The 23028-nt window shown below is 46.2% G+C and overlaps 2 protein-coding genes across 2 annotated transcripts; one reads left to right on the top strand and one right to left on the bottom strand.

Annotated features, from left to right (window-relative positions):
- Positions 1-1699: 1699 nt before the first annotated feature.
- On the bottom strand, positions 1700-4242 carry LOC133215580 (cornulin-like). The gene is made up of 3 exons (XM_061359656.1): positions 3901-4242; positions 3226-3385; positions 1700-2882 (listed from the first exon to the last, which is right to left on the bottom strand). Exons 1-3 carry the CDS (start codon positions 3963-3965, stop codon positions 1938-1940), a joined length of 1170 nt encoding a protein of 389 aa, XP_061215640.1. The 5' UTR covers positions 3966-4242; the 3' UTR covers positions 1700-1937.
- A 9248-nt stretch (positions 4243-13490) lies between these two features.
- Positions 13491-22659, top strand: LOC133215509 (keratin-associated protein 9-1-like). The gene is made up of 2 exons (XM_061359577.1): positions 13491-13826; positions 21368-22659. Exon 2 carries the CDS (start codon positions 21388-21390, stop codon positions 22657-22659), a length of 1272 nt encoding a protein of 423 aa, XP_061215561.1. The 5' UTR covers positions 13491-13826; positions 21368-21387.
- The last annotated feature ends 369 nt before the right edge of the window (positions 22660-23028 follow it).

Genomic DNA, 23028 nt, shown 5'->3' with positions numbered 1-23028 from the left:
TCCTGCTTCTCGTCCAGTTCTGTGCCCATCACCATTTATATAGGTGGCCAAACTTCTATTCCATTTAATCTTATAGGAACTAGGCTCCTCATGTGGTGTATAAATGACTTTTCTTCCAGCTCGTTCCTGGCTTGCAAGACTCTTAGACAGGTATTTGTGTCAGTGGGATAATTTTAATGCTCTTCTTAAATGAACCAAAAAACCCCTCTTAATTTCAAATACGATACTCCTGATGGCAAAAATCGTGTTATTCAGAACAGAGCATATGATTAACATGTACCTAACAGGGCTTGGTGTCTGCCTGAACTGGGAGGTCAGTCTTTATATTGATGCTGCTGATGGTGGCAGCTGGAGACAGACTGACTACAGGGGATGGTTTGGTCTGGTGATTTTAGACCCTAAGCCAGAGCTAATAGGAAGCAAAGAAGCAAAGAGCTATTGAACTGAGACCTATTTTACAAGAAAAATGGTGTTCTCTGGGAAATGATGCTTTGAGGAATGTCTCAGATGGAATTGGGGTTTGACAGATAGGTGATGGAATTTAAGTCTTGACTCTCCCATTGCATGTCCACAGCTGTCACGAGAACTTATTATTGCTGCTGTTTCCTCAGTAGGAGAGCAGACTGATGTACTTTGTGTCTAATACTTCTAATTTTACCATTGTCACTTTTAAACCGCCTCATTTTAGGGGTGCCCGTTCTGGGGGCAGTTTTGAAACACTGATTTTTCTGATTCAGCGCTCAGCAAATTGTGAAATTCTGGGGTGTCCCAGAGGAATGACGTTTTATTTCCCAGTGAGGTCTCTGCGTGCTGCTTGTCACCGGCCACAGAGCAGGAGGTGTGGGTGCATTTATCATGTGCTGATTTGGTGATAGGTCACAAGTGAAAGATAACATGGTGAAAAACAGGCTGAGCATCACCCTCCCTGCGGGATCCTGAGCCCTGGGCCTGTCTGGTGGTCCAGCACGTCTGAACCCCCTAATAAACCCCACTGACTTCACCAGACTGCTCATACCCTCAGAGTTATTCACATTCCGATGTGCATGTTTGGACAAGTGCCTGAGGAGCTGGTACCCTAAACTGAATCTGAGTTTAAGATTGGCTCTGTTTGTGCATAGTTTTGCTTGTCAGCTTTTTATCTCTGGCTTCCCAGTTGTTGTTGGGGCTGGATGTACCCAAATCATCATTTTTGCTGTGTTTAATATATTTCCACACTTTTCTTTGGAGAATTCAATAGCTGATAGGGATTTTTGATCTTCATAGCGTGCTCCACATTCCCCTTGCTTCTGAGATTATTAATAAGTGAGGATGAATAGGACAAATCCCTCCCATTCAGCTGTAAGCAGCTGTTTATTTCTCTCACAGCAGACAGATGGATGCTGTCAGGAGTCTGCTCAGGTCGGCCATGCTGTTGTGTCAACCAAAACTTCTCCCCTCTCTGAAGACATCTCTGGCAGGGATATCACATCCCTGCCTGTGGGGAGCAATCCATTCACCTCAGCTAAATTGCAAAGGCAGCTCAGCTGCAGCTCCTTGAGGCTATCCATCCCCAGGACACACCTGCCTTTCTGCAGCCATCCCTCCATCTGCACCCTGGAGCAATCTGGCTGTATGTCATGGGAGGGATGGATGCACCACATCATGGTTGCTCAGAGCCAGGCTGAGGGCACGCTTGAAGTGATACACTAGGACACCGTGCTGGTATGCCTTCAGTTTTATTGCTTTGCTTACACAGGCAGAGGTAGCCTAACACAGAGTAAGAGGGAAGGTCTCTAATCATGCATAGCTCGGTACAAACCAGGCATGGGAAGCTCAGGGATCATATGGAAGTGGACAAGATGTGACAAGCAGAAATAAGAAAACCAGGGTGGGATTGGGCAAAATTTACCTCCTTGCAGGGAGCAACAGCCTCAGAAGGAGGAGGCTTGTTTCAGCCTTTACTGCTGTGGTGGCCACTGATACAGGGATTCCAGGAGCTGTTGCTCTATAGCAGGTTGGTTTTGGTGATGAGGGTTCTGCTGCTGTTGTGTTGGATGAGATGGAGACTCTGCCCCACTGTGTTCTTGCTCCAGCACTTCGGCTTCAGGGTGCTGGTGGTAAGCTGGGTCCTGCTCTGCAGACTCTGTCTTTGGACTCTGAGGGAGGTTTGAACCGTGTTCTGGTGCCTCGGTTTCTTGGGCCTGGTGGATTTTAGGATCCTGCTTTGGTGTCTCAGTATCTTCAGCCTTATAGGTATTTCTGTCTTGTGCTGGGGTTGCAGTGTCCAGGATTTCACTTCTCTCTGGATCCCTTTCTGGTACTTCAGTCCCATCATCCTGATGGGTGTCCTTGTCCTGCTTTGGTGTCTCACCCTCCTCAGTTTGATGTGTTACCTGGTCCTGCTTTGACATCTCATCTTCCTGGGCTTGACGGGTGTTGTAGTTCTGCTCTGGTGGCTCAGCCTCCTGGCTCTGATGGGTGTCATGGTCCTGCCCTGGTGTCTCACCCTCCTGGGTTTGGTGGGTGCCCCCATCCTGCCCTGGTGTCTCACTCTCCTGGGTTTTATGCGTATCTTGGTCCTGCTTTGATGTCTCACTGGTCTGGGTTTGATAGCTGTCCAGGTCCTGTGTCTCAGTGTCCTCAGCCTGGTTGTCCACACCCTGCTCAGGGACCTGCTGGTTGTGGCGGGCTGTGCGTGGCTCCGATGGCTGCTCCCCACTTGCCTTCTCTTGTGGTGTCACCTCTCGACCATCTTCTGGTGCCTGGTGCTGCTGGAGTGGCTTGTAACAAGCCTTGGCCACACGGAAAACCAGGCTGAGCAACTCGCTGAAGTCAACCCTGCAGTTGCTGTCATCATCCAGGAAGCACAGAACCTGCTCGACGGTCTGGGGGTCCTGGGGGTTCTGTATAGACACAAATGGTGTTGGAAAGCCCGTGAGCTATTCGCACCGTCTCTCCAGGAGCATTCAAGCAGCCTCAAGGTAGAATCCTGCCCCATGCCCCCAACCCTGCTGGCTCTTGTTGCTCCCTGCACTGAGGTCTATGAGCTGCTGGCACTGGGAGAATGAACAGCTTCTCCTCTTCCCTGCAGATCCGGGGAACTGAAGGCATCTGTGCCTATCCAAGGAAGCCAGGGGTTCTGTACTCCCTCATGGGAGTACATGGCTTTACAAAACCTACCATACCCCTGATCCCAGCCCAGGGCCATACCAGTGGTGGGTCCCAGCTACAGGGCTGGATCCTCACCTCTATTGCATCCTCAAACTCCTGCTCAAAGAGCTGCCTCAGCTCCTCCCTGTTCAAGGGGCTGCAGTTGCCATCATTTTTGGTGCACGTGTAAAAAGCAGCAATGATGCCACTGGTGTTTTCCTGGAGCTGGGCCATCTCCCTGCAAAACTGAGGCAACCTGCAAGAAAACACAGACAAAAAGGGGTTTGTTTCTTTATTTTTCATATGAATTACTCCTAACCAACGCAGCTGAATAGCTAGAAAGAGGAAAAAGAGACAGAGAAGGGCACAGATGAAATGGGATCAGTGTAAAAGAAAGAGGGAGCAAGAAGGATCTCACAGGAAAACAAATCTGACAAATGAGACTCAGCTGCAGAGATGGTGGGGGTGTGGACCAGCAGGTGATGGTTGGAGAGGTAAAGGACAGTGAGGCTCAAAAGGCTGGAGCCACACAGTAAGAGAGGAGGGAAAAGAAAAAAACCAATCCCATTTCTCTTTCTCTGGAGCAGAGCAGAGCTATGAATGGAAGCTGTCTAACAATCCATGGAATAGTGTAATTCCAGATCTCAGTATTACTTTTGTCCTTTAAGAGATCTCTGCATTGACAGCTCCAGGGACATTGTTTCAGCTGGAAGCTTCTGCTTTCCTGCCGGTAGAAAAATCAGACAGACCAAAAAGCCTGTCCAAGCTTACCTGGATGAAAAGCAGGAGTGTTGAGCTTCAGGAGCACAATCTGGAGCAGAACAGCTCTTGGTCATCTTATATAGAGTTCAGGATCACAGCCCGCATCTTCCAGAGGAGACACCCTTTCAGCAGGGTGACCTGAAACGTCTTCCACCCAATTACATTGTCATGCCCATGCCTTCATTTGTCTCTTTCTTATTAGCTTTGGCTCTGATGCTTTTCTCTGTTGTTAATGTAAGATCTTTCCTAAGCCTGCCCCACCTGCAGACATATTTCAGAGGAGTTTAACAGAAAAGGCTATTTTTAGCACTGGGTGATTTAGTTGAAGGTGATGCCCAAGCAACGCCCGTGCCTCTTGTGTTTGCAAACGTGCTTTGTAAAAATCAGATCTCCAGTGACTGACACAGGGGAGGAGACGGTCTGGGAGTGCTTGCAGGGTGAATAGAGAGACAAGAAAACGAAGGAAAATGAGGATATTGTAATGCTAAGATTAAAGTGATTCCTTCCAGAAACTCCCTCTTCTGGATCCCCACGGGAGGTAGGCATCGAACAAAGAAATCTTTTCAAACAGTGCCATCAAGTGGGACTTGGAGTAGGACAAGGGAGGACATCGCTTGTCCCAGAGCCAGCAATCAGCTGGGAACTGCGGGCATGGTGGGCATCAAACACCCATTACCCAGAAGGGGAAACTGAGGCACATGGCAAGGAAGGGCTCAAACTCCTCGTGGTGTGTCCAGCATCAGTCCCTGCTGCAGCTCAGTGAGTGAGGCTACAGGGGCCTAGTGGGTTAACTGGGAGCCCCAAAGACCTAAATGAAAGTTGTTTCTCTTTTCTAAGGGATGTCAATTGTATTGTGCTCCTATTGTGCTCCAAATGCGGTGTGACCTGAAAGCTGTCCTCTAAGCCCTTTGGGTCAGGCTTTAAGGTGTCTTCACTTAAGCTTTCTTTTTTTTTTCTATATTTTTTTTTTCTATTTTTGAGTTCTTTCTCTTGGCCAAAATGTGGTTAATAAGAAAGACTGGGAAAAAAAAGATATCATAAATCCATGTAGCTTTTAAAGTACAAGGAATTTTAGGCACAGAAAAGGAAACGCATCCAGTTTTGTGCTGAAAAACCCAAACAACCCACTTTCTGGAAAATACCCTGCCTTGCTCCATGCCTGGCAGGGGAAAGGTTAATGGGTCCCACTTTGCTCATGTGAAATCCTTAAAGTGTGCGTAGAAGAGCCTGGAGAGGATAAATATGGGAGGCTCCAGGACCAGGAAGGCTTTGCAGGTTGTCCTGCTCTTTAGCGGTGTGTTGAGCCCTCTTGAGTTCAGGACTTACTTTTTCTCTGGCTGGGGCTGTCTGAAGCTATGCCCTTTCCTTAAACTGAGAGGCTCTGATCTATGACAGTTTCAACCCCAGGAGCATCAAGCAGCTCTTCCATCAGCCCAAGTGGGCAGTACCCAAGGAGGAGCCGTGATCTCCTGGGCAGTACCTTTTGCTTTAGTTCCTATTCATCTTTCGATCATACCTGCATACAAACACACAGTTTTCTTCTAATATGTGGTATATTGCTGCTAACCTTCTCATTAAGTTGTAGTGAGGGTGGGAGACAATTGCTTTGGAGAGGCAGAAGCTTTTAGGGTGTTCTTGCTGGGACAAGAACGGGTTCTTACTGAAGTTATTTGTAGTCAAACCACCCAGCCCCTGAGCAAGGTGGTTTTTCTTCTTGTAGACAACTGTAGTCAGGAACAGATTTGTGTTGTACTGGATTTCGTGAAGCAGGGAAGGTTAGAAGGTTCAAGTGAAGAAGCTAAAAGTCCTGCAGGACAGGAAAGAGTAAAATAACCCTTTTTTAGCAGAGCCTGCAATAAATTATGTTGAATCCAGGGAGTGGAAAGCAGGTGAGACTTGTGCTAACAAAATCACCTGGCAATCTGTGGATGGTTATGTAAGAGCTTTAAAATAATTGAGTACCTGATTTGGTGATTCAGCAATCATGGTGATGGCTGAAGACCCACAAATTAGGTCAGGCTTAAGCTCTCCTGCTGTATTTTAATGTGTAAAACTTCAGGGACACCAACCTCATCTGTAATTCTTTTTGTTGAAAGTAGAACTAGAAAACTCGTGCCTCTTTGGAGAGCCCAAGGTTATCTTCCTCTCTTCTGCCTTGTGGAAAAGAAGAATTGCTCAGCTCCTGGGTTAATGGGGGGGGAAAGAAAGAAGCAGATGAATCATGGAATCATAGAATAGTTCGGGTTGGAAAGGACCTTGAGATCATCCAGTTTCAACCCCCCTGCCATGGGCAGGGACACCTCACACTAAACCATGGCACCCAAGGAGGTGAAGGAGGGAAGGGTGCACAAAAAGAGCCTTTCCAGCAGTTGGGGTATGTGATTAATGTAAAGGCAGGGAATGGTGTTGAGCTGCTATGGGGTGTTAGGACTTCGGGGTGTTTAAGGTTTGGGGCTCAAGGAGCTGGGTCAGAGCGGTCAGGTTTCTCAACAGAAGGTAAAGCAGGAAATTACTGTTTATTCCTGCATGACTCCGTTCCTGCTCAGCAGGGAAAAGCAGAAGTGTAGGTTAGTGCTGATGAAGGAAGGAAAGTGCTGCACTGAAGGTTTAATGTGGGAAAGCGTTTAAATACAGGGTTTGGAGAGCTGGACATCTTCTGGGCTCAAACCTTTGGGTTTGCTTTGGGAGGAGAAAGCAAATGCGTGGTTAGTGCCTGCACTTCGAGCAGCCAGGGGACCCAGAGATTTTATCTGTGCTTGTTGCCTCCCTAACCTGCCTCCTTTGCCTTTTCCTCCTGTTATTTCCTTCTTTATTCTGCCTGCTGGGGGCAGTTTACACTAAGGTGAAGGCTTCACTCCGTTTTCTTTGTTCTCTACATGAAGCACGGTTCCTAAACTTCCCCGGGGCTAGAGCCCATTATACAGAGAGTTTTATCACCGCATCTATGTGGTTATCAGGAGTTATGCTAACTGGAATAAAATGCTTTATTTTCTTATGCTGTCTAGGCATTTCAGCAAGTTGTTTTGCCTGCAGCCTTCTTAATTGCTAATTCATTGTGAGGTTTAAGAAGTGTAATACCTCAGCTTTTCTTTAATACATGTTTTCACCTTTTTACATATTAATGAGCACATTTCTCGTATTCCTTCAGAGATAATTAGTTTGTAAATCTTCCTGTGGTAATGCGCTCAAAGCCAGCTAGCAGTGCTAGCTAAAAGACTTTCTGCATTTGAATAATCCCACAATTAAAATAAGGAATTAATCTTTTGGCTGAAAACAAGGCTTTTGAAGATATTTTTATTGCTTTCAGGCAGTTTTAATACATATGTTAACTGTACTTTTGGAGAAGTTAACCAAACCCTTCCTTTGTACCCCAGAACTCACAAAGGGGCATAGGTATCTCTGATTATCTTGTTCCTCTCACCCACGATCCTCTTGTGAACACAGGATTTTTTTCTGGGCTCGTAAATTATCTGTCTGTTTAAATTCAAAACGTGAAAGCTATCATGGGGTAAATTATTTTTCTGAAGGTGCAAAGGAGCTCCCAATTTTCCATAAACCACTGTAGGTCTGGAAGAAGGAAGGAAATGGATGCTGTGAATGCTCCATCCCTGGCGGTGTTCAAGACCAGGCTGGATAGAGCCTTGGGTGACACGGTTTTACTGTGAGGTGTCCCTGCCCATGGCAGGGGGTTGGAACTGGATGATCTCAAGGTCCTTTCCAACCCTGACTATTCTGTGATTGTGTATGTAGCCAGCCAGGGCATGGAAAACACGTATGAAATTCTCATTTTAAGCAAATCTTTTGCTATTGGAGACTAAGAATAAGCCTAACATGGAAATAGGGCAGGGAGGAAGATGAGATGACATTATCCCACATTTACTGCTCTGAAGAATTATTTCACCTCCCTCTGAAGGCACCTGCTTCTCACTGTGAGGAGGAGGAATGCTGGTGATGCTCCTCTTTGATTTTCTTGCCCTGTTGTCTCATTCTTAGGTTGGAGCCACCTCTCCTGCCATGTGCAGGGAGTCTGGCTGGGGACCGAGGCAGCAGCACTTCGCTTTTGCCACCTGTGGAGCTTGCTGCCTTCTCCTGGGGCTGACAGCGGAGGAGATGGGCTGGGACAGGCCAGAGCAGCTGGCTCGGTGTTGGTCTCTGCCAGCTTGCTCCACTTAAAAGCTGAGGGTTTGGTGGAGACCTGAGTCACTTCTTGTGGCCTTGGTGGAAGTGAGTCATGGGCTGTACTCATTTCGACTGCTCCCCTTGGTGGTGGGGACAAGTTTGGTGCCTTTGGCCGTTAGTTTCCTCGCTGCCCAGCACATCACCAGGAGAATTTCTGGTTTTCTAGAATTGTTAGGTTTTGGGTTTTTTTTTTTGTTGTTTTGTTGGCTTTGGGGGGGGAAAGCTTCCATTTTGTGCAACTTCAAGTAGTCCCAGGTTTAGTGTCTTCTCTGGTTGGGGCGGAAAGCTGCTGTCTGCTGTCCTGAAAAGCAACTCTGGCCACAAGGATGGCTGCAGGAGCATTGAGGCCATGGGGAGAGGAAACAACCAAGAAGTGCTCGGTGGTGGTTGTGCTGCAACAATGGGAGCGACGTCTAGAGCAGAGGGTGGAAAGGGGCAGAGAGGACGTGTTGGGAAACACAACCTGATAGAAACCCCACCAAAGCCAGGTTGGCAGTGTGGTGTATCTGGCTGGGCAAGGTGCCGCTGGGCAGGAACAAGGTGTTGTGTTGGGCTGGCAGCCAAGGGCTAGAGCGGGTGCTCTGGGGCAAGACAGAACTTGCTGGGCAGTGATGTGTGTCTGGCCATGTTATGGAAGCACCCAATGAGGTGAACAATGCAGGTCTGGGAGCTGCTTGCACAAGGCTTGTGGGATGGCAGCAGGGGGAGATCACCTGGTCCTGTACTGTGCTACTTGTGCTGCTTGCATGAATGCACCTCCTGCCTGCCCTGCCTGCTTCTCTCCTTTTGTTCCAGAGAGATGTACAGACAGGGGAGTCACATTCACATGGTTCTTTATTCTTTTTATAGGGCTTCCTCTTTCTTTAGCTTGTCTTTCCCAAGAAATAAAGCTTCTATTCTCCACTTTTAATATCCTAACCTGTTGTTTGCAAGCAAACTTGACATAGTGGTATGGTTCAAACAACTGCTGAATTTTGACTGGTTTCATGAAGAGGCTCAACTAATGCTGCTATAATAGAGAGGACTATTCAGTTCTCCCTTCATCAAGCTGTTGGATACAGGGCAGACAGTGGAAGCCAGGTTCTATCAGTTCTGCCTTTGCCCTGCTTTGTTTAACAACAACATTTCTGTTTATAGGGGAAAGGTGAGAGCAGAGGAATGTGTGCTGGGCTCTTGCAGTCTCCCAGCCATTCTCTTCTTGCCTAGGTGCAGGTTTGTGGTGAGGTTTAGAGCTTGAAACAAAGCCAGTCACAGCCCCTGAGCAGAAATCACTTGGACCTGAACCCAGCAAGAGGCTGGATGTGAGCCTGAAAGCCAGAGGGAAAAAGATGGGATGGAGAAATAGGGAATTCAGAGCCAAGGTGGCAATGGCTGAACCCATTATTTCTGCTAAATGCTTCATTTAGTGCAGCTCGTGTGTGTTTTGAAGAGTTGCTTGCATATGCAAGCATGCTTGTTTTAACTGGACTTCTCAGCCTCCTTACCTGACTGGGAGACCCTCTGGAGCTGGTCAATCTGGCCAGGAGAATATAGACTCCAGATGGCACTGCACACTAGTGCAGACATGAAGCAGTTGACCTGCTCTGAAATGCTAGCTTCCTAGAATGACTCACCTGGCTCCGTGAAATAAGCAGACTGGCCCTGGGGTACTGCATGTGGTCCTACATCTTGGTACCAGCTGAGATGTTCATCTGCAAGCTCTCAGCCTTGTTGGTCATGCCTGAGAAATGAGGTCTTCAGCTTCTGTTTGCAAACAAAGTTTGGTGGACGTCAGGTTGGATAGCATCTCGTCCTTTCCCTCTATAGGAAAGGTGTAAATTACTAGCTGGTATGTTAGAAATGCCACAATTACACCTGATGCCTCTTCTCCAGCTGTACCAATTACACTCCACCCTGATGATGATGAGGTGTCACAAGGCAGGAATAATGACAGATGAGTGAGGGGAGGAGATCATGGCAATGGGGAACATGAGAACCGAAGGACTGAAGAGATGGGAGAAGGCAATGAACAGGCTGCTCCTGAGTTTTGAGGTGTAAACACAGTAGATCCCCAGGTAACATGGACCAGTGAAAGGATCTAGCTGGATCTGGTCCTCTTCCTGCTTTGCTTCTTAACCACCAGCACTGCAGGCCTGGGACTGTGACTGGGGCACTGCAGCCTAGCCACAAAGACTGTCTATTTCTCCCAGACTGACTGAATGAAGAAGCATTTGCAGAAAGTACAGTCAGTGCACCCAACAAAAAGGACAAGTCTTACTAGGTTTAGTTTTCATACAAACCATGACACGCTTATGGCCCTGGATGGACTGTGGAGTCCTTTAAAGAGCTAACGAAATCTTTACCTTGGTCTTAATGAACACTTCCAGCTTAATGACACTTGAGGAAAGGAAGCTTGCTTCCGTGGTTGCTGTGCAGGAGGAAATGGCTCACTCTCCAGGTTTTGGTTTACTATTGTTGGTATGCACTTGGAAGCACCCAGCAAACTCTGAGCATCAGGAGATGAGCGCTTGCATGTCAGATGTGTTGGGATGGAGGACCTCATGGTGGCATTGCCGTAAATATTGGGGTTGCGAGGGGAAGTGCCAGCCAGGGTAATGCAGGTGTGTAATGAGCGGTTCTATTTGTAACTTAGATTATGTGGGAGAGCCCAACAATTTGTAAAGGGCAGCCTAGTAATAGTGTCAAAAGAGCTTCTTGTAACAATGAGCTGAGCTTATCTGACTTTGCAAGTATATTTGGTACTACACTAAACAGTATTCTTCTGCTTATCATCCTTGTTGGTTCATCTTTAGTTGTCGTATTTATGTTACTATAAGCTATCTTCACTAATGTTTGATTTATAGGTGTTTCCAAAATGTAATATGACAGATCAAATCTAACATGACAGATCAAATCTAACTCACAGATTACAATGTAATGGGTGATATATGTAGTTTCAGGCATGGTGATCTGGCACAGTGTCTTGAGAATGACATCTGTTGATTTATTTACTAGAAAAAAAGAGAAATAGCTGTCAAGCTTTTCAGATCCATCAAGATTTATTCCCTCAATCCAATACACTGCTATTATTGCTGCACTCTAAGGACTTCTTTTATTTCTTTGCAGATAGACAGAGAGTGCTAACAGGGATGTTGTACTCGATATCTTTGTGCTAAAGATATTGTATTTGGTGTGTGTTTGGAGACAGAAAAGTCTTTTCTAACAAGGGATATTAAAGACACAGCAAACAAAGTGCCATATCCATTTAAAATGGCTTTAATTGAAGAGAAGGAGGGTTCTCATCTTTCTTTCCAGGCTGCCCTGTGCTGAATTGGGCTTTTCTTGCAGTGACAGCAAACTGCTCTATCAGCAAACCGCAGCCCATGACCAAGTGCCACTGGGAGTACAGAAATCCTTGGATTTTAGCACTGAGTCTGATAGGGCTGATGGGCAAGAAATGTTAGATGATATATCAGTTACACAGCAGGCAGCTGCAGGAATAACTGGCGTAACCTTCTCCCCCTGGTCTTGCTATAACTTTTAAGAATGCTTATTCATCTACTGCAACAGGTTGCTGCTAATAGAGATACAACTTCACTCTGGGAAAAGCTGTTACGTGATGAAAACTTTTAATTATACAGAGTTTTACCCACTCTTCAACAGGGCACTGTGCAACAAAACTTCCATTTCTCAGCATTACTCTTCTGGTGTTTTCTGCAATCTCTTTCTATTCAGCATTTCTCTCCCTTCACCCTGAATGCTCTCTGTCAGTTTATATCTCTATAAAACACCTTTCTTTAGCTATTTTAAAATGATGTCTTTGAGATCTTTTTCTGGTTATTCTCATGATAATTTTCATTTAGAAGACCATTAAAAAGAAAAAAAGGCTAGAAAATGCAAAGGCAAAGTCACAACTGCAGTTAGGACAGACTAAGAAAAGTCATTTGTACGTGGGAAGTAAATAGGCTTGAAGATGACGAAATGTGTTTCTGAATGCAATTAATACCTGCATTACACTTTCGCTATTATTTCTGCAGTTAACATTAGGCAATAAAAGTAAGAATCATAATTAACAGATGATTGAAATTTTTTTTTCATTTTTTCTTTATTTAACATGAAGCAATTTTCTCCCTTGTTGTTACACATGAGAAACCAAAAGACTCACCGCAGGAGGTCTCATTGATGCAGGAAAACCTCTCCTTTGCTGCATGCCCACTGATGCCACTCTTATTTCTTGCCTCGCAGCCAGTTTTGACACCTGGAAAGGCAGCGCTCCACGACGGCAGTGGTGCGGGTGTTCAAGCGGAAAGGTGTTTGAGGGGCCGGGCAGGTTCCAGTACCCTTGACCATGCCCTTGGCAGAGCTGGTGTCTGCATGTGTGCATGGCTCCACAGTGCTCTGGGATGTGCACATCCCCGTGGATTCTGCAGCGCCCTGGGACATGCACGTCTCCATACAGATTGGACTTTGGGATGTGCAGGGATCCACACATGTAACTGGGCACTGATCGGGGCAGGGATCACCAACGATCACACCCTGCCCACAGCAAGGTTCTTCCGTATTAGTCTCGATCACCTCTAGGGTGCAGGGCTCCACAGTTGAGACCGGGTGCTGGAAGGAGATGTTTCCCACACAGGTCCCAGCTGTCTCAGGGATGCAAGACTCCACCGGTGAGGTTGCTTGGTGGAGGGGGATGGTGTCCATGCCTGCCCCAGCTGTGTCAGTGGGACAGAGCTCCACTGTCAGGATTCGGTGCTGGAGAGGGAAGGCTTTTGCACCAGTCCCAACTGTCTCCATGCAGGGATCCATTGATGACGTTGGGTACTGCTCGGGGAAGGTTTTCACACCCATCCCAGCTGTCTCGGGGGTGCAGAACTCCACTGGCAAGGCTGTGGGCTGGAATGGGAAGTTGATCCCTCCCTTGCTTTGAGCAGGTTCACAGGGGTCCGCTGCTGGGCACAGGCAGGCACTCACACAGGGAGAAGAGCTGGGGTCGCAGGCAGCAGTGTGCTCAGGGCAGCAGATGTCCTCAGGCATGGAGACAGCGGGAGGAGGGCAGATGAGCCCAACCTCAGGACAAGCAGTCATACAGGCGGCAGTACCCTGACATGGGCAGGGATCCACCTGGAAAGTCTGCTCAGGACAGGGGGGCACGTCCTGCACAGGGCAGACATCCAGGTCCACCACAGCACGATGTGATGTGCATGTGTCTGCGTGCGCAGCCTCCCCCATGGAGGCAGAGGGGGACAGGCAGGGATGCTTGCACTGGGAAGTCATCTTTCTGCACTGCAGGCAAGCCTGAAAGAAAAAAGGCAATCTGTTGTCTTCCCAACCCAAAGAATCAGTCATTTTCTTGGCTGGTGAGTCCTTCATCAAGATGCTTGCTGTTTGTTGCTGTTTGTGCCACATTTTGATCTTGAAATAATGAATAAAGAGAAAATCTTCTGTTTCCTTAAATTCTGCAACCACTTCTTATGAAAAGAAGTTTGGTCATTCTGTTTTTCTGTATAAACTTCCCAGCTCAGCTTATCTTATTCAAATCTGTTTCCAGCCCAAAAAATTCACCCTAACAGCATTTTCCTGCATAGATCGGAGTAGATATCGTTATAGTTTTCAGCAAGTTTATAAACTTCAAGTTGATCCCTTCTCTTTCCAGGTATTTTCTGCTTGTCCTGAAGCTCTCTTGCAGGACAGTACCCATCTTGCAGCAGCTGCAAGAGGTGCAGCTCTCACTGTCCTACCTTTACCATGGCTAAAAGCAGCAACAGGCTAAAGAGGTAAAAGAAAGATGTGAGTGTTTAGGATTGCCATGAGGCTGGGTGCTCTTACCTGAGACCTCTGTCGCTGCTGTATGTGATGCTGTAGTCACTTCGCCACTGAGACAATAACTACATGCACAGCAGTTTTGGCTTCTGCCTGCTGTGTACGTGCTCAGTGAGCAAGACAGTAATTTATCCCTCTAAATCCAGTGCTGAGACAACAGGAAGCAGTTTGCAGAGCGTCCATGGGAATTAGAGCAACCTAAGTGTGAAGGAAGATCAAATCACTTAAAATCCTTGTCACCGAGAAGGCGTGAGAGCCAACAAACTATTTCCCTTACAAAGCTGGTAGCAGTAATCTATTTCAACACATAGCAGACAATTAACACCAGCAATAGACTTAGATTTATACAATCCCAAAGATACTTACCCAGCTCAGGACTGGCAAATAAAGATGGCTAACAAGCAGAGCAACTTTGACCTGGGATCTACCTTGTATATTCAAGAGCCTAGCTTTGAGATGAAGTGCCCCAGGCACACAAGCAGGCTACCCTTTGTTAACGCAGACCTGCTCTGCCTCTGCCCTGTGATGAATTATTAGACTAATGATTTTTAATGGAAACTGGCTATTTCCATGCCTATAGTGTAACCTCAGGTGGGCAAAGATGGCTTGTAAATTCACATGCCCTTTCAGCAGGGTGGATGCCAGAGAAGTATTTAGGAAACGAATGGGTCGTTCGCTTGCTCTCAAATAGTAAGTCGTGTTTTCTGCAAAGCATCCTCCAGCCCAACACATCCTGCAGGTCATTAGAGACAGGACGGGAGGTGAAAATTGGAGGATCTTTTGTTTTTAGCCACATTTGACCTCTTTCTGTCACTGTCATGTTTAGAGATGGTGCTGCTGGTGGCAGGGTCCTGCGGGACTCCTGGAAACTCTGTGTCGTCATTAGTCTCGTGATGTTTTGCAGTTTTGCATTTTCTCCTGAAGCTCGGACTCAAACAGCACAACACTACTAAGCTGCCATGATGTTGCCTTTATCCTCATGCAGGTACACCCCTAAGGAACAGACGGGTGATAGGAGAAGTGACCACCACCCTTTTCCCATCAGCCCACTGGTTCACCCAAGTCAGCTGAATTATGCTGAGGGTTAATTCAAAACCCTGTGATCAGCAGTGAACTGGCAACACAAGAGGTCAAGCTTCCCAGATTGATTGATTTCAAATTAAATAGGCAAAAGCCACTACATTGGCCCCACCATGCTCAGTAGCAGGGGTACACAAATTTAAAGGGAGAACAGCATGCAGACACAAACCCATACTTTAGTCTCCAGATAATAAACACCCTCATCTCCGCATGCAAGTAATACTGGTTTGATGCTTGTGTTACTAAGTGACTAAAGGCTAGTTTAGAGTGAGCAGAGAAGGAAGTTTCTGAGCCTTTGATCTCTCACAGGCAATTCACTTGTTGACTCTCCCTTCTCTCTTATAATGAGAGGTTTTCACACAAGAGCATCTTCACTTGACTGCAACTGTGGCAGTCAGAAAACAGTGACACCATGCTGTTGAATTGTGCACAGTCCTCTATCTTCTGTGTACAGTGTATCTCAGACTCAGTTTAGCCAGCTATATGATAAAGATGTGCACAGCAAACCAGAAACAGCTACTATCACTGGCACTATGGTCAGAGCACCAAACACAGACAGTTCATCACTCTGGAGCATCTGCATAGAGATGGGCTGCTGCAGTAGATGTCCTGGAAAGAGCTTGAGTGACATTAAAGACCTTAACACAGTGCAAAGACTTCCCTGCCTGCCTAACTAACAAAATAATGACAAATTTAGGTTTTGCTGGCTTACTGCACTTGACTGAGGAGCAGAAGTGTTATGAAGCTGCCCAGAAAACTTGGGTGTTCCCATGTACTTGATTGCACTCTCCAGCATACAGTTAATAGGCACGTAACTACTCCCTTCCATCTAGAACATGTGAGACAATATCTGGAGGCTGTGTTCACTTAGGAGCCCACAGGCAAGGCCGTCTCTAACAAACTGGGATGAGCCTGGTAGAGATCACCAAGATGTTTCAGGAGCGTTGAGGAGATGATAGATGGGGAGAGGCTGAAGGACCTGCTCCTCTTGAGAGGAAGAGACTTAGGGGAGATCCTGGGGCCACTTTCACCTATCTAAAAAGTATTAATGGAGAGGCTTTTCTCAGAGGATCCCAGGGACAGGAGAGAGGCAATGACTGCAGGTTGCAACAAGGAAAATTATGCCCAGATTATTGGAAATAAAGTTCTCAGTAAGGAGGATATTGCACATTAGTGAGAGCAAGCAAACTTGCCCAGCTGAGCAGAGCAAAGCTGCCTGCAGAGTTCTATCCCAGGTGTAACCCCGGTCTCTATGGCTGTCTTAGGGCAGGGTGCAAGAATGTGCCAAATTCATGCTCATGCAAAAAAAAGTTTAATCCTGAGGCAGATTGTTTCCAGGCTGTATCATCAGCTCTTTGTTCAAAATAGGAAATATGTGGATCAGGAATACAAGCTGCAGGCAGCAGTCCTAGTATCGCGTGTACCAGTTTGGTGGCCACATTTGATAAAAGATTTTAACATAGAATGATTGATAGAATGGTTTGAACTGAAGAGGAGCATAAGTTCATCAAGTTCCATACCCCCTGCCGTGGGAAAGACACATCACCATAGACTATGTCTCTCCCAAGTCTCTGTCCAACATTAACAAGTAATTTAAGAACTGAGGGTTGAGCAGGTCTGGATTATTAAAAAATGCATTTCCATACGTGTGAGGTGTCTCACTTCTGGAGACACGGACACTGAAATCATATAAAACGATTGATTCTGCAGTGTCCTGCAAACCATTTGGGTTTCCTTTGCTACTTGCTGGTGCTGTGTTGGGTAAGTCTGTCTTGGCTTACTGGGAAGCAATGTAGTGGCTGGTGTTCTTTAGTTGTTAAATGCTACCTGCGGAAGCAAGGTAAGCTTCTGCTAATCAAGATTTGTGTTTGGTGCTTACCAAGCAGCTGAGCTAAGGGTATATGGATATTCATTCCGTCTTCTACCAGTCTTCATTTGCTGTGTGCTTTGCAATTGCTGTGCTTTCTCTATCAAGATGAATGTCAGGGTAGCTGAGAGTGGACTAAACTCTCTCTTTGCCTGGTGCAATGTTACTGTGTTTCAGCTGTGAAATTAAATGTATTTGAGAAAGATGGAAAGGCGAAGCTAGGATTTCAAAGGAAAAAAATGGTTGGGGAGATCTTGCAGGCTGCATGAGCATACGCAGTCCTGGCTGTGACCAGCGGTACTGCAGCAGATGTGGAAATGTCTGCTATAGCTAGTTCATGGCTCCATGATTGGCTGCATGTGGGGAACCCATGATGACAGCCTCAAGGTGACCCTACTCTGCAGTACCATTGCCCTTTGGAGTGTTCAAAGCCTAAGGAATGAAAATGGTTTGCTGATCCCTATACTTGCCTCCCATCTTTGCCTTCTTGTGCACTTCCTGCCCTAGGAAAAGTAAATAATCCAACACTTTTCCTCAGGCTCGTATAATTTTTGCTGTAGTTACACCAAGAACAATGCATTGACTTGTAAGACATAACTAAATTACTTTGTGCCCCCAAGGAATATTGCCTGGGAGAGTCGTTCTGTAATTACTGTTTGTACTGATGTGGCTGGAGGAATTTCCCCATCTGCTGTTTCTTGCCAATTTATTCCTTTTCGTGTGAGAAGCAATAATAAAAAAACTGCTTTTGGCATCAGCTGTCCTGAAGTGTTTCTTTCACTGTGGTATTTCCACAGACTCACCCTTTCTCTTTGAATTTCTTCCTAAACCCTGGTGTTTGTAGTCTGTTAGCTTCTGGTAGAATGCATGGGAAGGTGTAAGGTGATAGACTTGGGAGAGATCTGGGACTCATCTGGGACATCCCATACCATTACTGGGAGAGGGGATGCTCTATGGCACGAGGAAGCACTGCTCTGACATACTTTTGAAAAGACTTGGAAAGGCCAAGCATTTCCCAAAGTGCTCCTCAGACGCTGGAGGAGCTTAGGGCCAGCAGCATCTGCCTCACACAGGCTGACATTAAATGTTCCATTATGAGCAATGGGTAAATAAGCCACTGTCCAGGGAAAGGTGAGCAGATCTAGAAGCTAGCATAGTGGCTTTGTCACCATATGTGTCCTACAAGTCCTATCTCAGCCTGTTGCAATCAGCTTCTGTTTTCTTTTTGTCTCTGGTGTCAACTGGGTAAGCAGCATGACATAAGGGGATGGACACAGATTCACTCACCACTGAATTCTGCTGAAACGTCATTAGTGTTAGCCAGCTGCCACTGAAGTGTTATATACCAATCAATATAATTTATATTATTGATATCAAGCCTATAATTGATGTCCTTGGCTGTGTTGTCCTCAATTAAATCTCCTTGGGGCACACACTGGACTTTCCCGACTTTCCCATCTTTCTGCATTACCTACCAAGTACACCCAGGTCCTTGAGCAAAAGTAATCCCATGCATGGGTTTGCCTTTAACTGAGGCAGGAATAACCCAGACTATTTTCCCCAGCAGATTCTTTATGTGCAATACAGGAACTTATTCCTCCATTTAGCACCAGGTTCTCCAGCCAGCAGTGGTATCTTGCCACTGTGCAGCAACCCAGAAGTGTTTGCCTCTATGTTGACAGTTACTTTGCTTCCATTACATCAACCACCCCCAAGGGGCATTTGCCACTGTCGTGGTTTAAGCCCAGCTGGTAATAGAGAACCATGCAGCCGCTCGCTCACTTCCCCACTGCTTCCATCTCCCCCCTCCTCCCCACCTGGAGGTAGGGGGTGGAGAATCGAAAGCATGTGAATCCCATGGGCTGAGATAAGAACAGTCCAGTAACTAAGGTATAACACAAAACCACTGCTGCTACCAGCAGTAAGAATAATAAGGGAAATAACAAGTGGAGAGGCTACAAAACTAACAGGGGGGAGGAAGAAACCCCCAATAAACACAAGTGATGTACAATACAATTTCTCACTACCTGCTGAACAATACCCAGCCTGACTCAAGCAGTGATATGGGTCTTCAGGGTAACTCCACCCAGTTTATATATGGGGCACGATATGCTGTGGTATGGAATACCCCTTTGGCCAGTTTGGGTCAGGTGTCCTGTCCCTGCTTCCTCCAAGCTTCCCATGCCTCTCCTCACTGACAGAGCACAGGACATGGTGAGGCCATGATGACTTCTAGCATTTCTGGATAAATGGGATTTCATATTTGAGCTCATTGTGTGATTAGTGCAACCCACTTACTCCATGTAATAACAATTGCATGATGTGTAGAGGAGACCCTCCCTTTGAAAATCCAGACCAGCATGGGCAGCCCATGTGCCTGGAGCAGTTGTGCTTCAGTGCCAATCATAGAACCATAGAATCACAGAATGTTTAAGACTGCAGAGTACCTTAAGATCATCTAGTTACAACCCCCTGCCATGCACAGGGACACTTCACTCTAGACCATGTTGCACAAGGCTCTGTCCAACCTGGCATTGCACACTGTCATGAATAGAGCATTTACAATTTTGGCAAACAAGTTCCAGTACCTCACCACCCTCTCAATAAGGAACTTCTTTCTTATATGTAACCTGAACTTCCCCAGTTTGAGTTTAAGCCCATTACCCTTTCTCCTATTGCTACAGTCCTTGAAGAAGACTACCAATCCGGCATCCAAGATCACTTCTGAAGGAGCTGGAAGCCCTTCATAGGCTGCCACTGTCTCTTTCCCAGTTGGAGCATAGCAGGTCTTGGATCCCTAGTATCATCATCTAAAAAAAGCCGAGGGGTTGACCTTGAGTCTCTCCAGATGCTTTCTGCCGGAGGCTCCAGAAAGGACCATTCTTTACAGCTGCGGTGCAGAGCACTGGGCCAAGTGCTACTGCATTAACTAAGTCCCATTTAATTTGCTCAAAACCTTGTTGTTTCTCAGGGCCCCATTTGAAATCGTTCTTCTCCCAGTTCCTGTGATAGAGAGGGCTTTCAACCAGACTGTTATTTGGGATGTATATTCCTGGAAAACACAAAAACCTGAGAAACCTTGTGTTTCTTCTTGGTTGGTAAAGGCATTGCTGTTATCTTATTTATGACATCTGTGTGGGTCTAACAAAATTCATCTTGCCAATTTTAATTCCCCAAAACTGGATTTCCTGTGCAGGTCTCTTGCTCTTACTCTGGAATGTGCCAAATAACCTTTTATCCAAATCAGGTTTAATCCCGAGGGGGATGGTTTCCAGGCTTTATCATCAGTTCCTTATTTCTTATCCCCCAGCATACGTGGAACAGGAATAAAAATTTGCAATCAGTGCTGATATTGTTGCATTTAACACCTCAATGGCCACATTCCATTAAGAATTATAATGTAATTCTTAATGGAATGTAAGGCAGTAATTTCAGAATTGGAGGTTGAGCAGTTCTGGATTATTAAAAAAATGCATTTCCATACCCTTGAGGTGTCTCACTTCCGGAGACAGAGACACTGAAATCATATAAAAGGATTGATTTTGTAGTGTTCTGCAAACCATTTGGGTTTCATTTGCTACTTGCTGGTGCTGTGTTGGGTAAGTCTGTCTTGGCTTGCTGGGAAGCAGTGTAGTGGCTGATATTCTTTAATTGTTAAATACTATCTGCAGAAGCAAGTTAAAAGACTGATGAGTGCTTCTGTTTATCAAGATTTGTGTTTGGTGCTTACCAAGCAGCTGAGCCTAGTGTAGATCGATATTCATTCCCAGTTCTACAAGTTTTTATTTGCTGTGTGCTTTGCAATTGCTGTGCTTTCTCCATCAAGATGCATTTCAGGGTAGGTGAGAGTGGACTAAACTTTCTCCAGTGGCAATGCTACTTTGTTTCAGCCATGCAATTAGTGGGTTTGAGAAAGAGGGAAAGGCAAAGCTGGGACTTCAAAGGAAAAAAGTGGGTGGAGAGCAATGAGAAGAAGTGGATCTTGCAGGCTGCAAGGATGAGCAGTGCTTGGTTGGAAATGTGGATGAGAAGAGGCCGAAGGACTTCTGTGGGGGAGGTGGGAAAGCTGCTGCACTGTAAGCATCAGCTCCTTTCCTTGTAGAAGTTTTGCGTCACAACTTCGCCCTTCATGTCCTCTAGCTGAGGACCTGTGTGTGGACAAGGAGTTATCAGAAACCTAGTATTCTCCTGTTTGGGTGGAATTTGGGAAGTAATGTCAAGCAGTTAATCCCAAATCAAAGAGATGTTTGTTTTCATGGGAAGGTTGCTGTGATTTCAGACCCTGCCATAGAATGTACTTGAGTTCAGATGACACCACTTTTCTTTCTTCTTTGGGAAAGAAGTTGTTTGAAATGTACGAGCAACCAGTAGCTTAATGTCTAAGTGCTTTTTTTGTGGTGTTATTGCTTTGCTATGGATTTCAGGCTGTTTTCCCAGTGTATTGTTCAGTGTTTGCCTGGAAAAATCATAATTCATAGGAACATAAAATAGCGTGTGAAAGCTGAATGTCTCTGTTTTCAACAAAGTATTTTCCTTTGCTGCTTTCAGACATCACCTTTCCTTCAAAGATGAGTTCCCAAAAGGGTTGCCACCTGACAAAGATCTACCTTTCAACTCCTGCCACTGTGGTGAAGGGTATTCCCTTCAGAGCAGTAAAAAGCTTTGTGAATGGCATTAGCAATTTGGCTAACACCCCTCTTGTGGCTCCATATCTGTATTCATATAGAAGTGATGGGAATCCTCAGAGCAACTCCACCTATTTCAACCGGGGCAATATTGATGTGACACAGAATCCCAAGTGCATGGATCCGTGCTGTGGGGAAGTGACAAAGTGCACGACTTCATGTGCAGACCCAAGCTGCTGCAAAGGGATCAAGGGCATCACTAAATGTGAGGATTCATGCTCAGAAGAAGTGTCCAAGGACAACACTGTTTACTTGAACCTGGGCAATATTGATGTATCACAGACTCCCAGGTGTGCGGATCCCTGCAGTGAGGAAGCAACCATGTGCACCACCTCATGTGTGGACCCAAGCTGCTGTGAAGGGATCAAGGGCATCGCTACGTGCGAAGATTCGTGCTGTGAAGGAGTGACCAAGGGCACTATCATTTATCTGAACCCAGGTGATCTTGATGTGATGCAGAACCCCAGGTGTGAGGATCTGTGCTCTGAAGAAGTCACCAAGTGCACTACAATTTACTTGAACTTGGGTAATATTGATAGGACACAGTGCGCGTTTCCATACTGTGTGGAAGTGATCAGGTACTCCAATGCATGTGGGGACCAATGCTTCTGGAAAGTGACCGAGGGCAGCAGCAGATGTGAGGATTTGTTCTGTGAAGATGTGACCAAGGGCGATACCATTTACTTGAACCTGGGCAATATTGATGGGTCCCAGACTCCCAGGTGTGCTGATACATGCCACAAGGAAGTGACCAAGTGCAACACCATTTTCTTGAACGTGGGTAATATTTGTTTGACACCGACTTCTCAGTGCATGGACTGGTGCTGTGAAGAAGTGACCAAGGGCAACACCATTTATGTGAACTTAGGCAGTATTGACAATATGGACTTGACACAGAATCCAAGGTGCATGGGTATCTGCTGTGGAGGTGAGACCAAGGGCAACACCATTTACTTGAACCTGGGTAATATTTGTGTGACACCGACTCTCAAGAGCACAGATCAGTGCAGTGAAAAAGTGACCAAGGGCAACACCATTTTCTTGAACCTGGGTAATACTGATGTGTCTCAGAATCCCAGGAGGACTGATCAGTGCTGTGGAGGTGTGACCAATGGCAACACCATTTTCTTGAACCTGGGTAACATTGGTGTCTGATGAAGTAACTGTATGGCTCGGTGAGGGGCTGCATGTGGAGGCTCCCATGGTGACAGCCTCAAGGTGACCCTACTCTGTAACACCATTGTCCTGTGGAGCCTCCAAAGCCTAAGGAATGAAAATGGTTTACCGAACCCTGTACTTGTCAATGCCTTCCATCTTCGCTTTCCTAGTGCCCTTCCTGCCCTCGGAAGAGTAAATCCTCCAATGGTTTCTTCTCGTACTCTGCTGAATTTCTGCTGTACTTACTCCAAGAACAATGCCTTTCCTTGTAAGACGTAACTAAGTGATTTTATGCCCCCATGAATATTGCCTGGGAGAGATATTCTGTAATTCCTCTTTGTACTGATGTGGATGGAGGAATTTCCC

The sequence above is a fragment of the Neopsephotus bourkii genome, unplaced genomic scaffold (genome assembly GCF_033783945.1).
Source record: "Neopsephotus bourkii isolate Nb327-2 ecotype Australia unplaced genomic scaffold, CSIRO-AGI_Nbou_v1 NB_989, whole genome shotgun sequence".
In the NCBI taxonomy this organism is placed as follows: Eukaryota; Metazoa; Chordata; class Aves; order Psittaciformes; family Psittacidae; genus Neopsephotus; species Neopsephotus bourkii.
This window is presented reverse-complemented; position numbering and strand designations above follow the sequence as displayed.